At 42.5% G+C, this 17,514-nt stretch overlaps 1 protein-coding gene across 15 annotated transcripts in view; it reads right to left on the bottom strand.

Moving 5' to 3' along the window:
* Window positions 1-5,984, bottom strand: part of FUBP1 (far upstream element binding protein 1) — a 34,725-nt gene extending 28,741 nt beyond the window's left edge. For 7 of the 15 annotated variants that reach the window (XM_062191592.1, XM_062191590.1, XM_062191589.1 and 4 more), the window contains exon 1: window positions 5,745-5,983. In XM_062191592.1, the coding sequence (XP_062047576.1) occupies window positions 5,745-5,864 (120 nt within the window). In that variant the 5' untranslated portion in view covers window positions 5,865-5,983. Of the gene's footprint in view, window positions 1-5,744 lie in introns of all 15 variants that reach the window. The other 8 variants (XM_062191596.1, XM_062191595.1, XM_062191594.1 and 5 more) reach the window with 2 other exon arrangements.
* Between the last annotated feature and the right edge of the window lie 11,530 nt (window positions 5,985-17,514).

A 17,514-nucleotide genomic window follows, 5' to 3' on the forward strand; every position in this document is an offset into this window, starting at 1 on the left:
GGCCAGTATGTGGCATAGTAGGTTAAGCCACAGCCTGCGATGTTGGCATTTCCATATGTGTGCTGGTTCAAGTCCAGGTTGCCCTACTTCCGATCCAGTTCTCTGCTACCGTGCCTGGGAAAGCAGCAGCAGATGGCCCAAGTCCTTCGACCCCTGCAGCTATGTGGGAGACATGGAAGAAGCTCCTGGCTCCGGTTTCTGGCCTGGCCCAGCCCTGGCCGTTGTGGCCAACTGGGAAGTGAACCAGAGGATGGAAGATTTCTCTCTGTCTCTCTGATTCTGCCTTTCAAATAAAAATCTTAAAAAAAAAAAAAGGGGGGGGGGAGGTACATAATCTGATTTTTCTGACTTTGTATAGCTTTGGTCAGTTGAACCTTTCTTAACCATCTTTCACTTTTGAATTGAAAGCCTGTTTCTGTCTCTGTGTGACTAATCAAATCTTATTTCTTTCCTGAAAACTGCTTTTCCACACTTAAATCTTAAAGCACTCAGCACTTGAGTGTCTCTTAGGAACTTAAATAAACTGCAAGACATTGTTAGAAGTAGTACTTCAGGCCAGAGAAAATGTTACTGCCGAAAGGAAAAATGGTTTAGGCTGTATCTTTTTTTTTTTTCTTTCCCTGACAGGCAGAGTTAGTGAGAGAGAGAGAGAGAGAAAGAGAGAGAGAGAAAGGTCTTCCTTTTCCGCTGGTTCACCCCCCAAATGGCCGCTGCAGCCAGCACACTGCACCGATCAGAAGCCAGGAGCCAGGTGCCTCCTCCTGGTCTCCCAAGCGGGTGCAGGGCCCAAGCACTTGGGCCATCCTCCACTGCACTCCCGGGCCACAGCAGAGAGCTGGACTGGAAGAGAAGCAACCAGGACAGAATCCAGTGCCCCAACCGGGTCCAGAACCCGGGGTGCCAGCGCCGCAGGCGGAGGATTAGCCTAGTGAGCTGCAGCAGCAGTCAGCTTTCATAAATAAGCTGAGTTTGCAAATTAGCACTGTTTGATCTCTAAGGAACTTTTGCACAGAAAAAGGATACTTATTTATACTTCCTTATTCACTAAATAGTTCTAAAACCACTCAAATGAATAAGATCCTTGGTTTTCTCAAAAGAACCAGCAACACCATCTCAAAAATTGAGAAATAATGCAGACATCAAAGAGCAGCTTTTACTAAAAATACTAATTTCCCAAGATAAACAGAAAATATATAGATCATTCCAAAAAGAATTAAGAAACAGTAGTTTCTAAATTTCAGTCTCCAACTATATTCAATTCTTATTAGACATACAATAAACTTCTTTATTTGATTTTAATTTACAAATATAACTTGTGCTTCCCATTTTGATTTTGCTCTGCTTCTTGAATGAGCATTATTTTTTTTCATGCTTTCACTGTTAGCATTTTTCAACTTCACCTATCATTCCTGAAATCCAGTAACTCTGGAGTTGAAAGAATAAAGTTATACCATTCAATTTCAGAAAAATACTTTAAAAAGGCAATTCTCTGATTATTAAGTAAACTATCTAAATGCCAAACATGCCTATTTCTTAATTTTCAGTGCATTAAACATGTTTCCCTTAAGTTTTGAGGTAGAGTTGTGAATCTGGCTGTAGAGCTGGCTAGAACTTTATGTCCCTGTCAAAGCATTCCACACCTCATCTAATTTTTACAACTGTTTTGTAGGATGGCTGTGAAAATTAACACAAGAGCTTAATATGCCCTCAATAAATTGCTAGCTACAAATAAATCAGCATTTACATACAACTAATATAACTATAATGTATGGTCCAAAACAAGATTCCATTTGGGGAAAAAGTGCCTGTTGGGGCCAGCACTGTGGCATAACAGGTAAAGCTGCCGCCTGCAACGCTAGCTAGCATCCCATATGGGTGCTGGTTTGAGTTCTGGCTGTTCTACTTCCGATCCAGCTCTCTGCTATGGCCTGGGAAAGCAGTAGAAGATGGCTCAAGTCCTTGGGCCTCTGTACCCACGTGGGAGGCCTAGAATAAGCTCTGGCTCCTGGCTTTGGATTGGCCTAGCTCCTGCTGTTGTGGCCATTTGGGGAGTGAACCAGCGGGTGGAAGACTTCTTTGTGTCTGCCTCTGCCTCTCTGCCTTTCAAATAAATAAATAAATCTTAAAAAAAGTGCCTGTTAACCAAAGGGTTACACAGGGATAACAGAGAAATCTGTATCCCTAGGATCTGACCTAGCTATATAGCAGGTATTCAGGTAATGAACTTTCAAAGAACTATTTTCAAAACAAAATTACATTATCACTTTGATTAATTAAACATATTTGTTGCCTAAACTCAGTAACACTAAATATATACTATGGGCAAGGTCCTGATGGAGTCAGTCTGCATATACCAGAAATGTGAAATGGTATGTTGGATACAATAACCATTACCATTCTATGATTTGATTATCATCATAATCAAGCTTTGCTACAAGGCAGCAAATGTTTGAAAATGATTCATTCTGAAATGCTACTTTCCAATGACAAGATTGATGATTTAAAAAAAGCTCAACTTTGTATTTTCATTTTAGCTGGAAAATACAGCCTGAATTGTTTTTACAATTAAGAAACAGATTTCAAGAATAACAGTACTTTAAAGACTAATTTAATAGCTGCCCATGAGGGAAAGGGCTGAGGGTTTACTTTTATATTATAATCTCAAGGGAAAGAAAAAAAGTTAAGTACATTGAAATTTTCTGGTGTTTCAGATTGACAAAGACCCAATCAAAGAATCCTAATCTTAATTTCTGTAGTTACACCTTGATATACACAAAAATAAACTTTTAAACTGTACGGTTGGAAACTCCCAACTTGTGCTATAATTACCTTTAAGTGCTATAAAAACAAGCTAAAGTTATTGGGATTCCGTAGGAAAGACTGGACAATTAGATTACTAGATGGCAATAGTCGGCTAGAATAAATATGACTGGCATTTAGTAAGTAGGGATCAGTGATCCTATCACTTGTCCAGCTGTCCTACAAAGAGTTGTCCAGCTAAAAATGTTAATAGCATCCCCCAACTGGTATAGCTCCTGAAGCTCTTTGGGGTCAAGGAGCTGCTCTGATACTTCTTTCCTCCAAAAAACACAGTACCCTTTAAAAAAAAAAAAAAGAAACAAGATGGGGGCTGGCGCTGCAGTATATTGGGTAAAGTCACTGCCTGTGGTGTCAGCATCCTATATGGGTACTGGTTTAAGTCTTGGCTGCTCCACTTCAGATCCAACTGCCTGTTAATGAACCTGGGAAAAGTAGGGGAAGATGACTCAAGTACCCGAGTCCCTGCACCCATGTGGGAGATCCACAATAAGCTCCTGGTTTCAGATCAGGTATTTATAACATATTCATTTATAATATTCAGCCATTGTGACCATTTGGGAAGTCAACCAGTGGATGGAAGATCTGTATCCCCTCCTCCCCCGTAACCCTGCCTTTCAAATAAATAAATAAATAAATCTTAAAAAAAAAAAAAAAGGTTAAATAGGGATTTGAGAAATAAAATCCTCTGTAAGGAAGAACTGGTTCAGACATTAATCCATCTTGTTCTTTCAATCCAAATACTTTTCCTGACATTTCACCCTTTGGATATATCCAGAGAAGCAGCTGAACCTCACACTCAGATATTTAGTGTGTAATTCCACTTAAAAGCTAAACTTGGGAATGTCAGATTTAAGACGGATTCTGTAGAGTAGGGGTGGGGAACATCCAGCCACAGCAATATAGACAGCAAAAATCATTTGGTCTGGCCCCAATAAGGCAATTGCAGGAGGGAATAAAAATTCAATAAATCTATAGCAGGCTAATTTTTAAGCTGATAATTCTGTATGGTCTGCACATGATGTAAATATCCCAATGGCCTTTGGCAGAAAAAAGAAACCCCAATTCTGCCACAGACAAACATTTAAATAATTACAGCAAAGATAGCTAATCTCTTGGCACTTAAATGAAATCAAAATTTAAATTAACCCATAGCCACCCAAGCTCTTTTGGTACTTTGATCTATCCACACCTTTCCTCATTTCATTCTCCACTGCCATGTCCTCCACTCCCCATACTATACTTCAGTGACTTCACTCTTGTATTCTTGTCATTCCCCAAATCTGCACATCTCTCATCTCTGCACAAGCTGCTGCGTCTCTCTACCGGCCAAACTCCCACTCATTCTTTACTGCCTTGTTCAAGTATCACCCCTTTTCTTAAGCAGTTAGGAACTCCTTCCCTGTACAGTGTCCTGTACAGTGCTCGACTTGCAGACATGCTAAAGAGGTTCGTACAAAAAGCAGATGAATTAAGTGTCCCAAATTTGTGTAGTCTTCTCTCACTAATCAAAGCATTCTGCAGGTAATTCTGTTGATTTGTGTTAGTTCCTTGACTATATCATGGCTTCCTAGAAAGCAGGAAACCAATTTACCCACTTAATAATTTCCCAGTATCTAATGCTCATACAAATTTCTTTTAATATGCTGGTTGAATAAAAGAACTTGGATCTTCCAACCCCATGTAGCAAAATCCATTCACAAGAATTTCTGTCACAGTTACATAAATGTTTCAATTGCTATTCTCAGCATGTTAACTAGCTTTTTCTTTTTAAATAAAGCAGTAATATTAATGACGACCTGTTAACATCCCAAAAAATTTTAAAGAAGGTGCATTTTCAAAATGTGCTCACATTTGAAAAATTAAGCGCACATCACTACAGATTTTATGAATTTTGATTTTGACCCAATGAATCTTTTTCATCGTACTGGAGGATGAAAAGTTAACGAAGTGAAGTGATATAATCAAAACCTACCACAAAACTGGTTTCTAATTACCCCTCACTTTACAACGTCTAGCACCTAGGACAATATGCGAAGTGTCATTAACAGGATTCTTTGGCTTACATTTTAAGTCCGCATCAGTATTTAATAATTTTAAATTATGAATATATTAGGAGGTTGTCTAAAAAGGTTAAGTTCAAACTGAGAAATCTTTAATGTTCCTGAGATACATGTGCTTTTTTTTTTTTTTGAAACAGCTTGCATCTGGGAAAGAAGTGCCTTCAGGGCAAATGTATGCACCTACGTAATACAAAGAGGTCTGGTCAGTTTACGACTCTGAACAGAGAGGCAGATTCAAACTGAAACCTCGGGTATAATGGGCCCGAGGCCATTTTGAGAAATACAGGGCAATGACTGGTAGAACAGACTGACACACAAATCCCGCCCAGAGGACGGCTGCTCCCCCAAGTCTCTTCCCTGTAGCTGCGAAGGTGATCGGCACCGAAAGCTTCCTCAGCTGCGAGAGAAAGCTGTACAGACGGCAAAGAGCACGCAGATCCCTCCTCTCCCACAGCTCCTGCAGTCAGACCTAAGTCCTCCCCCAAGCTTATTACCAGAACCTTCCCTACTATTGTGAGAAACTACAAGCGCTCTCTCCCACACAGAGGGTGTTCGTTCTAAGGAAAAGGGGAGGCTAAGTTAACCCCTTGGAGAAGCCCGAGGGCCGAACCATTGCGGGAAACACTTAAGGCCATCTTTGGGTAACACGCGCTGGGGTTCCTGGCAGCCTAGGAACCGAGAACACAAAACCACGTTCTAATCGCTTATCAGTACACCCTACGCGGCGAAACGTGAGCCTCCTCGCCTTTCAGCCCGGAAGGGCACCTCTTTCCTCTTCCTCTCGTCGCGAATAGGTAGCGGCCTACTCAGCCGACGGCCAAATTACCATAAGCTTGCGGATCCCGCCGCGCGGTCCAGACTTACCTGCCGGGCTCTCTGCAGCGCATCTTTGAAAGCATCGTTAACTCCTCCACCACCGCCGCCCCCACCACCGCCACCAGCCGAGCCAGAAGAGGGTGGAGGCACCGTTGAATAGTCCGCCATGGCTACACTACAGTAGCCGCTGCCGCTTCTTTGAAGACCTCTCAGCCAACTGCTAAGAAAGAAAGAAAATGGCGGCCGTCGAGTCTCTATCACATTCTTGCGCGACCATCGTGCAGTAGAGGGGCGGGGATAGAAAGAAGGAAATCTCGCGATGTTTCCGAAGCAACGCGCAAATGCCGGGGTGGGGCTGAAAAAGAAAAGGCAAAGATGTCGCGAGATTTGAGTTTACGGTGTCGCGCGAGAATGGGATTTATCTTGGCACTGCCTCTTTCCGCGCCTTCTCGCGGGGAGGTTGGGTGGTGGGTGAGACGGGTGGCGATGGCGGTTGGGCTGGAGTTGTGGCAGTCTTGAGAAACTAGTAGTGGTTTCTTATTGGTCGCCGCCTTAGGGAGGTAGTGTGGAAGATTGGCCGCGGAGAGTCACTCTGAGTAGCCAAGGAGAAAGGAGTGACGCCGACGTGCGTGGCGCCGACGCAACAGTGTCACGAGAGTGCCGCGGCGCGGGGGTCGCCTGGGAGAAGTGCACCCGGGACGCCGCGCGGTGATGCTCTCGAAAACGTCCGCCTTGGCCTAGTGGGAACCCGGCGTGATTTTCAGGGTAGTAAAGTGCCCCTGTATTTTACTTCTGACGCTCAGATATTTCAGTTCTACGCACGCGGGCATGAATTCAAGCTGCAGGCCTGTTAGTTCTCGATCTGGTTTTCAAGTTTTTGTTTAAGGTAGTATTATCAGGCCGGGACGGTATGACTGCCCCTTTCTTTTAAAAACATGTTCCTGAGGTTCAGTGTTAGGCAGACCTCGTACTTAGTATTCTGTGTCGGCGGCCAGCATCAATTAATTATTCTAATTTAAGAACAGCATCAATTTCTTTGCCGAAATTGACTTTAAGAAGTACTTTTTCACAGCTGTAAACCGTGGGTACTCAGATGTAAGGTAATGTTCTAAATTATCATCCAGGACAAGATAATTTTTGGGTATTTCCTGTTACTGTAGTTACCGAGTCATTTCAGACGTTTCTTAGATCTACCTTGGGTATATCATGACGTGTAATTTCCGACGTTAGTAGTAGTTGCAGGAGTCAGTGTGCTTTAGAAGTCTCAATGTAGCACAGTGAGTTTTCCCCCAAGGATCCTGCCATTTAGATAAAAAGAGTTTTAAAAAGCTACCATCTGGCATTTTTGTCTTCTGTGAATTAAGTCTACAAAGATACTTTTCCTGTTGCAGGTTTTAGAGTAATTGAGAGAAATGTGTACCACATTCTTCTTGATAACCCAAAATTAATATGTCTACTTTCTCTAGGTGCAAAATAAGTCAACACTAAACGGTTTTATATACACGAAGATACGAGCGGATCCTCATTTTCCTTTAGCCAACTTTTTGTTATACTTTTGAGTGTTTATAGCCATGTTTTAAATGTTAGTGGAATTTGTATGTGTTTGGAAAGCCAGTGAGTGTATTGGACTATAAATTTAATCATGGCAGTGTATAAGAAAACAAAAGCAGTGTTGGATGGTGTTACTAAATAGGAGTTTTTAAGTTCTATTTTGAGAAAGTTGCCCAATAAATGTCTTACTAACCAGTTATTGATTTTTCTTTTATTAATTAGACGTGCTAATCAGACCTTTTTAATAATGATTTTACTGGAGTTAGATAATATACTCCCAAAATGAGCAAACCTTATATATGCCACAGTTTAATTTTTGAGCACAAGTTTGAATCCTGGCTGCTCTACTACTGATCCAGCTCCCTGCTAATGTGCCTCGGAAGCGCGGGAAGATGTCCCAAGAGCTTGGGCCCCTGAACCCATGTGGGAAATCCAGATGAAGTTCCTGGCTCCTGGTTTCAGAATGGCCCAGCCCACGCCATTGGGGTCATTTGGGGAGTAGACCAGCGAATGAAAGGTCTCTCCCGCTTTCTCCTTGGCACTTTGCCTTTCAATAAAGATTTGTTTATTGAAAGGCGGAATGACAGAGGGAGAGGCAGAGAAAGACATTTTCCATCAGCTTTGTTCACTCCTCAAATGTCTGTAACAGCCAGGTCTGGACAAGAGCCCAAGTACTTGGACCATCTTCTGTTTTCCAAGGTTCATAGCAGGGAGCTGGAGCAGAAATGGAGCAGCAGGGACATGAACCATCTCTCCAATATGAGGTAGCTGTGTTGCAAGAGACAGGAGCCCATTGTGCCACTACTCTGGCTGCTGGAACAGAATTTCTTGGTCTCAGGATTACTGACCATTTGAGACCAGATAATTGTTTTTGTGATACTACTATGCATTATAGTATGTTTAGCAACATCCTTGACCTCTATCCATAGGTGCCAGTAGCTCTTCCCTCTCACCCACCAATTCTTAACAACCAAAAATGTCTTCAGAAATTGTGCATGTAGGGGGCAGGTGTTTTTCTTAGCAGTTAAGACATCTATTAGGATACCTGTGTTTCTAGAGAGTACTTGAGTTTGAATTCACTCTCTCCAGATTCTACTTTCCTGCTAAACAGAGCTTGGGAGGCAGTGGCTGAAGTAGCTGGATCCCTGCCACCCATGTACAAGACTTGGATTGAGTTCTGCATCTTTGCAGGCATTTGGAGAGTGAACTTGTGGATGGGAGCTTCCTCTCTTGCTGCACCTCTCAAAAAAATTATGTATGTATCTGTATATGCCTTTGGGAACAAAATCACCCTTCATCATTAGCCTTGATTCCCATTGCTTTCTGTTAATCCATCTCAGGGAGGCCCTATTGACTATAATGAAAATGTATATTCTCAGTTCCTTTACTTTTCACTTCCACTCTAGTCCAAATTACTGTCCCCTCATTCAGAATTCTATTTGGTTTCTCTGCTTCCATTCTTACCTCTACCCTTTTTTAAAAGTTAGGAAGTTTGGCGCTGGCACTGTGGCATAGTGGATTAAGCCACCATGTGCAGCACCAGCATCCTATATGAGTGCCGGTTCGTCCCAGCTGCTCCACTTCCAATCCAGCTTCCTGCTAATGTGCCTGGGAAAGCAGTGGAGGATGGTTCAGGTCCTTGTGCCTCTGGGGAGTGAACCAGTAGATGGAAGATCTCTTTCTGTATTTCCCTCTCTCTAATTCTTTCAAATAAACAAAGAAAAAAATTAGGGAATTTTGTATAGAAAAGTATATGTTACGTATATAAGGTTTCAAAAGTAATGAACATGTATCCAATCCAAAAATTATCTTCAAGGAATAAACCGTTATAAGTATTTCAAGCTAAAGGATACCTGATTATTTTACAGTCTTTCCCTCTTGTAGAAGCTTGATTTTTTAAAATCATGAATGAAATCATCTCACCTATGTTACTGATTATATTTAAAGTCTGTCTGCTAGAGTGGTGTGAGGGCTCCTTACTTTCCACTCCAGGTATGTGCCACCTTGCTGTCCAGGATCTTTCTTGCCTGTTTGACTTTGTGCTGCTTTTTTCTCTGCCTAGGTTTTGGTTACAAACCTTCAGCATGCATGGTTTCTTTTCATTCAGGCCTACTTCAGATGATACTTAGATTGTTCTGACCTCTGTACTTGAGCTGTTCTGCAGTCTCTGCCCACTACCATGTTTTCTTTATAGCATTTGACTGAAATTATCATAGACTATGTGTTTACTTTTTTTTGGTCTCTCTTGCATTCTGACAGAGTGTGTCTCCCCCATTGACAAGTTCCTAGCACATAGTCTTGATGCTCTAGGTATTTGTTGAATGAATGGATACTGAAAAAAATTGCTTCTGCATTTGGTTTTCTGAGCTTGGGCAAGTGGCTTAGTCTGTTCCTTAGATTTCTTATGTACACAATGAATATAACCCATTTGCCTTCCTCTAATGAGATACCTATGCTATGGTACTTCCTGATTAACAGAGGAAGATCCACTTATATAAAATTTTTAAGACATTTTATTTATTTGAAAGAGTTAGAGAGAGGTAGAGACAGAGAGAGGTCTTCCTTCTGCTGGTTCACTCTCCAGATGGCCGCAACAGCCGGGGCTTTCTCTGGGTCTCCCATGTGGGTGCAGGGGCCCAAGGACTTGGGCCGTCTTCCAGGCCATAGCAGAGAGCTGGATCGGAAGAGAAGCCGGGAATAGAATCGGCATCCTTCAGGCCAGGGCTTTAGCCCATGGTGCCACAGCGCCGGCCCCCACTTAAGCAAATTTTAAAATTGAACAGTTAATGTTCAAATCTTTTTTTAAATTTTATTTATTTGAAAGAACAAGAAGTCTTCCACCTGCTGGTTCACTCCCCAAATGGCCACCATGGCCAGAACTGAGCCAATCTGAAGTCAGGAGCTAGGAGCTTCTTCTGGATCTCCCTCGTGGGTGCAGGGGCCAAGGACTTGGGCCATACTCCCCTACTTTCCCAGGCACATTAGCAGGAAGTTGCATAGGAACTCGAGCAGCTGGGACTCAAACCAGCTCCCATATTGGATACTTGCACTGCAGGCAGGGCTTTAACGTGCTTGTGCCATAGCACTGGCCCTTAATTTTTTTTTTTTTTTTTAAGATTTATTTATTTATTTGAAAGAGTTACAGAGACAGAGATCTTGCATCCACTGGTTCACTCCCCAAATGACTGCAAAGGCCAGAGGTGGGCCCATCCAAAGCCAGGAGCCAGGTCTCCCACATGGGTTCAGGGTTCAGGGGCCCAAGTATTTGGGCCATCTTCCACTGCCTTCCCAGGCCATTAGCAGAGAGCTAGATCGGAAGAGGAGCAGCCCGAACAGGAGCTGGCTGCCCATATGGGATATCAGCACCATAAGCAGAGGCTTAACCTACTATGCCACAGTGCTGGCCCCCAGACTTTTTCTTAACTAAGTTTATTCCTCTTTACAATATAAATCTTGGAAGTGGGTGTATGATAGCTAATGATATAAAATTCATGTATTCTTAAAGATGTCTCAATATCTCACTAATTACATTTTATTGTCACTTTTTTTAAGAGTTGTTTATTTTGAAAGAGGAGTTACAGAGAGAGGTAGAGCCAGGGAGAGGGTCTTCCATTCCACTGGTTCACTCCCCAAATGACTGCAACGGTCAGAACTGAGCTATCCGAAGCCAGGAGCAAGGAGTGTTTTCCAGGTCTCTCACACGGCTGCAGGGTCCCAAGGAGTTGGGCCATCTTCTACTGCTTTCCCATAACAAAGAGCTGGGTCAGAAGAGGAGAAGCCAGGACTAGAACCAGTGCCTATATGGGATGCCAGTGCTACAGGCTGGGGCTTTAACCTGCTGCACCACAGCACCAGCCCCTGTTGTCACATTCTTACTGCAGCAATTTTGGAATCAGTTATTATCTCTGGCAATAGTCTAAAAAATCAGCAGTTCCTTTAATAGTAAAAAAATATTACTTTCTGGTAGGTATTCCTTATCCTTAGGATGAAGCAAAAGTCAGTGATCTGGAGATTATAGAGATCTAGCTGGTAGCATTTAGCTCTACCAAATAACGGGATGAAAGATTAATAACTTTATTATATGTTGGACTATCAAATGTACTGGCAAGATTCTTTTACTTTCTGATTTATTGGTTACCAAAGGCAGAGTTACAGAGGGAGAGAGAATCTTCCATCTGCTGATTGACTCCCCAAATGGCCACAACGGCAGGCTGGGCCAGGCTGAAGCCGGGAACCTGGAACTCCATCTGGGTCTCCCATGTGGGTGCGGGGCCAAAGCATTTAAGCCATCTTTGCTACATTCCCAGGTAATCTGTTAATCATTAGTGAAGCTACTGGGACGCTGGAACCAGTGCTCACCTGGGATACTGGCATTGTAGGTGGAGGCTTAACCTGCTGTGTCACAACTATTCTTAGTGTAACTTTTTACTGTTGGACTTATTAAATACATGTGAATAATGACAGTTATTTTTGCAGATGAAGAAAAATAGCCCATTATGAAGTTTTGAACAGGTATTTTAGAATGGCAAAATTAGTCTTCCTGCCCCATCTTATACTCATCACCTACCTCCTGACAACTTGATGCTGTACTCTGTTGTTTAAACCAGGTCTTTTTTTTTCCCAGGGTAGTTAGAACAGATGACTATCAGATATGAGGAGGAAAGCAGTGATGGTGCAGGATGTTAGGATGTTTGATAGGTAGTCAATTGGTTGTAATGACTTTATTTTTTTTATTTTTTGACAGAGTGGATAGTGAGAGAGAGACAGAGAGAAAGGTCTTCCTTTGCCATTGGTTCACCCTCCAGTGGCCGCCGCGGCCAGCGCACCGCACTGATCCAAAGGCAGGAGCCAGGTGCTTCTCCTGATCTCCCATGGGGTGCAGGACCCAAGCACTTGGGCCATCCTCCACTGCACTCCCCGGCCATAGCAGAGAGCTGGCCTGGAAGAGGGGCAATTGGGACAGAATCTGGCACCCCGACCGGGACTAGAACCCAGTGTGCCGGCGCTGCAAGGCGGAGGATTAGCCTGTTGAGCCATGGCACCGGCCTTGTAATGACTGTTAACAAGCTCTCCCTTCTCAGTGAATTTCTAGAATTCTGTTTCAGAGTAAATTATGAATGGAAGCAGCATTTTAAAGAACCAAGTTGTTAACAAATACATGTAACTTTAGACTGTTGAAGAACCCTCATGTTATCACATGATGTAAACTTTTTTTTTTACTCTTGTATTGGATGAGTTAGTAATATGCCTTACAAAGGAGTATATAGTACTTAATGGTGTATGTGTGTTACCACAAGCAGTAGCCCTCATATATTGATAAGTTAAACTGTCTCTACCCTCAAACCTTGTCCTTATTATTTTGATTTGGCACTTGGGAGAGAGATCAAGCTTTTGATAATGTATGTATACATAAAAGTATATGTATGTACATGTGTGTGTATGTGTGTATGTAATATAGCTGGCCCTTTATATCTGGGTTTTGCATCCATGGGTTCAGCCAACCACAGATTGAAAATATTTGGAGAGAAAGTTGCATCTGTATTGAACATGTACAAGCTTTTTTGCTTGTCATCCCTTAAACAGTATAGTATAACGTCTTTACATGCCATTAACCTTGTGTTATGTATTATAAGTAATATAGAAATGCTTTAAGGTAGATGGAAGGATATGCATAGGTTATATGCAAATACTATACCATTTTATATGGAAGCTTGAGTATTTGTGGATTTTTACTTCATTAGGGAGTCCTGGAATCAACGCCCTGCTGATAGTGATACCAAGGGATGACTGTTTTTTTGATGATGATTACTGCAATTTTTCAATTGCATTGTTGAAGAGTTTAAGTATTTGTAGTCCACTAAGTTGGAATCCTATTTCAAGGCAATGATAGCGTTCATTAATTCCCCCTTTATTACCACACAGTGACTATGGTTATTCGTATATTAGACTCCTCTACAAAATAGCTGAACAAGCATATCAAGAGTTTTTAGGTCAGACCATTAGACCTGCACAAGCCAACCTAAACCAGTTGGAAACTTATAGCTAACCTCTAAGAACTTTCTGCTAGAATGATTCAAATAAGGCTTCTGCTTCACCGTAATCAGTGAGGTATTTTCTTTGCCTTGTTTCTGTATTTACGCTATGAAAGCCTTCCTCCTCCTCCCCTTTAGCACTGAAAAACCACCTTGAGTTAGGAGCTGCCCGATTCTTGAATCAATTTGAATCACTGGCTACTCAAATAAACTCAAATAAATTTGTTATTGTGCCAAACTATCTTTTATTAGAACCATATCTATTTTTCCTTAGGCCACAGCAGTTTTGTTTTGTTTTGTTTTTGACAGGCAGAGTGGACAGTGAGAGAGAGAGACAGGGAGAAAGGTCTTCCTTTACCGTTGGTTCACCCTCCAATGGCCGCCGTGGCCAGTGCACCACGCCGATCCGAAGCCAGGAGCCAGGTGCTTCTGGTCTCCCATGCGGGTGCAGGGCCCAAGCACTTGGGCCATCCTCCACTGCACTCCTGGGCCCGGCAGAGAGCTGGACTGGAAGAGGGGCAACCGGGACAGAATCTGGCACCCCAACCAAGACTAGAACCTGGTGTGCTGGCGCTGCAGGTGGAGGATTAGCCTATTGAGCCACAGCACTGGCCAGCAGTGTTTTTTTTTTTTTTTTTTTGAAGATTTTATTTATTTGAGAGGTAGCGTTACAGATGGAGAGGGGTTGAGAGAGAAAGGTCTGCCATCCGCTGCTTCACTCTGCAAATGACTGCAACATCTGGAACTGGGCCGATCATGACCCAGGAGCGTCTTCTGGGTCTCCCACGTGGCTTCAGGGTTCCAAGTACTTGGTTCCATCTTCCACTGCTTTTTTAGGTCATAAGAGAGCTGGATGGGAAGTGGAGCAGCCTGGACTGGAGCTAGCACCCATATGGGATGCCAGCGCCACAGTAGAGGCTTTGCCAACTATGCCACAATATCAGCCCTTCACGGCACTGTTTCTTAACCAAGGGCTACAAGCATCATATAGGGAGCTTTTTATTTATTTATTTTAAAGATTTATTTATTTATTTTGAGAGAATTACAGAGGAAGAGACAAGAGATTACCCATCCTCTGCTTCACTCCCCAGATCATCACAACGACCTGTGCTGGGAGCTTCATCCTGGTCTTTGGTGTGGATGGCAGTGGCCCAAACACTTAGACCATTTTTTACTGCTTTTCCCAGACCATTAACAGGGATCTTGATCAGAATTGGAGTAGCTAGGACAGGAACTGGCTTCCATAAGGGATGCTGGCATTGCAGGTAGTGACTTTACCTGCTACATCACAGTGTCAGACCCTTCATTTTATTCTGTAGTTTAAAAAAAAAAAACAAAAACATTTATTTGAAAGGCAGTCTCAGACAAACACATACACACACAGAAATAGGTGTCCCATCCGCTGGTTTACTCACGTTGGTGTGCTTTTTAGAAATGCAGACATGTACAGATATATCTGCCACCTTGACCTACTGGAGCATGTGTTGGGAAGGCTGAATCCTCTCCTCTCCCCCCTTTTTTTAAAGACGGCATTATGCTTGATTCTTCATGCTCATGAAAGTTTGAAAACTGCCCTTTTTGGGGCCAGCATTGTGGCATAGTAGGTTAAGCTACTGTTTGCAATGCAGGCATTACCATATAAGCACTATGCCAGTCCAGGGTGGTCCACTTTTAATCAGCTCCCTGCTAATGTGCCTGACAAAGTAGCACAAGATGGCCCAAGTGCTTGGGCCCCTACTACCGTCTGGGAGACCAGCATGGAGTTCCTGAATCCTGCCTTTGGCTTGGTGGAATCCTGGCCATTATGGTCATTTAGAGAGTGAACCAGCAGATGGAAGGTCTCTCTGTCTCTAACTGCCTTAAATTTTGTTTCCCCAGGTAGATTATAGTAAATTTTCAGGTACAGAGCTCTTACCCTTTGATTTTCCCCCTCTGTATAAAAAGAGAGCTGCTCAAAGCCTGGGTATTACCCTTTCATTTGCCAAATATGGTTTAATGCTTTTATGTTGGTAAAAGTTTAATAAATACCAAGTTGATTTTAAATTATTTTCTACTTACCGTTTTCCTACAGAGCTCCATAAAATGTTGAATGGTTTTGAGCATCGGGGGCCTTTTAAGCCAGATGACACTGAAGGAGTAGCTTTACTCAAACATTTCTTAGAATATCAGACTTTGAAAGACTTTGAAGATCATTTAATCTGTTTCTTTCATTTTATTGTGGAGGAAACTGACCCAGATTACTTGAGTGCCTTATACAAAGTTACAACATTAATTGCAGAACCAAGACTCAAAATTAAAAAAAAGAATTATTTATTAACTTGAGAGAAACAGTTACAGAGAAAAGAAGAGACAGAGAGAGAGGTCTTCCATCCCCTGGTCATTCCCCAAGTGGCCACAATGGCTGGAGCTGAGCCCATCTGAAGCCAGGAGCCGGGAGCTTCTTCTGGGTCTCCCATACGGGTGCAGGGGCCCAAGCACTTGGGCCATCTTCTATGGCCATCAGCAAGGGAGCTGGATGGGAACTTGAAATGGTGACCATATGGGATGCTGGCGCTGCAGGCAGATGCAGTGCTAGCCCCAAGACTAGACATTTTTTTTTTTTTTTAATGATTTATTTATTTGAAAATGTTACACAGAGAGAGGAGAGGCAGAGAAAAAGAGGTCTTCCATCTGATGGTTCACTTCCCAGTTGGCTGCAATGGCCAGAGCTGCACCTATCTGAAGCCAGGAGCCAGGAGTTTTTTCTGGGTCTTCCATATGCAGGTGCAGGGGCCCAAGGACTTGGGCCATCTTTTACCGCTTTCCCAGGCCATAGCAGAGAGCTGGATTGGAAGTGGAGCAGCCAGGTGCCCATATGGAATGCTGGCGTTTCAGGCCAGGGCGTTAACCTGTTGTACCACAGCACTGGCCTCCAAGACTAGATTCTTAGTCCAATGTTTTTATATCATGAAATAAAATAACTTTTTATGAAAAAACAGTGTTTCAGTTAATTTCAGATGGAGGTTTTCTACTTAAGTACAAGGGGAAAGGGAATCTGCAGAACCAAAACTGTCTTGGTTTTTATAATCAGGATATCTCATACTCACAATATTTCCTTCTGGAAATAGATTATTAGCAGATTGAGAATCCATACCAGTGAAGTCCTTAACTGAATATGGTGGGTATGAGACATAGTGATCACTTAGAATAACAATCTTGTCGTAATTCTTTAGTGAAACTTTGCTTCTCTGTTCTGACATTTCCATGTTTCTATTTATAGCAGTGATCTCTTTGGAATTTGCCTTCTGGTGCTATTTGTTCTTATGTTGCTTCATGTTAATTAATATTCTCACTTCATATTTTAAAATTTATTTGAAAGAATGTATCCTTGAAAAAGGAATTTTTTTTTAAAAGATTTGTTTATGTGAAAGAGTTACACACGGAGTGAGGGAGAGAAAGAGAGATCATCTATCCTTTGGTTCACTCCCCAGATGGCTGTAATAGCCAAGGTTGGGCCAGCCAGGAGCCAGGAGTGTCTAATGCATCTCCAACATGGGTGGCAAGGGCCAAATACTTGGGCCGTCTTCTGTTGCTTTTCCCACACACAAGAGCAGGGAGCTGGATTGGAAGTGGTGCATCCAGGACTCAAACTGTCACCTACATGGGATGCCAGTGTTGCAGACAGTGGCTTAACCTGCTATGCCACAATTGCCTCCCTACCCCCCCCCCCCTTTTTCTTTTAGAATAGGCATCTATAGTTGTTATTCTGTGAGTTATCAGAATCATTGTTTATGCCAGGTTGTGTAATTATAGCAACTGATAATACAAATGCTACTTTTTCAAGATAGGACAGTATTTTTTTCTTAAAGCATGTGAAATTTTAAAGCAAATTTTTATCTAGGACAAACACTACATTTAGGTTATCCTTTTTTTCTATTTTTCATATAGCATTTATTTATTTTAAAGTTTTTATTCTGTTTGAAAGAGAAAGAGACAAAGATCTTCCATCTGCTGGTTCATTTCGCAGAAGCCCACAACAAACAGGACAGCCATGTCGAAATCAGGATCCCAGAACTCAATCCTAGTATCCTATGTAAGTAGAATGGACCTGTGTCCTTGAGCTACCACATACTGCCTCCCAGGGTGCACAGCAGCAGGAAGCTGAAATTGAAAGAGGAGCTGGGACTGGAACCCAGGCACTCTAATATGGGATGCACCAAACACTGGCCTCCGATTTTATATATATATATATATAT

This window comes from Lepus europaeus, chromosome 5 (assembly GCF_033115175.1).
Source record: "Lepus europaeus isolate LE1 chromosome 5, mLepTim1.pri, whole genome shotgun sequence".
Classification (NCBI taxonomy): Eukaryota; Metazoa; Chordata; class Mammalia; order Lagomorpha; family Leporidae; genus Lepus; species Lepus europaeus.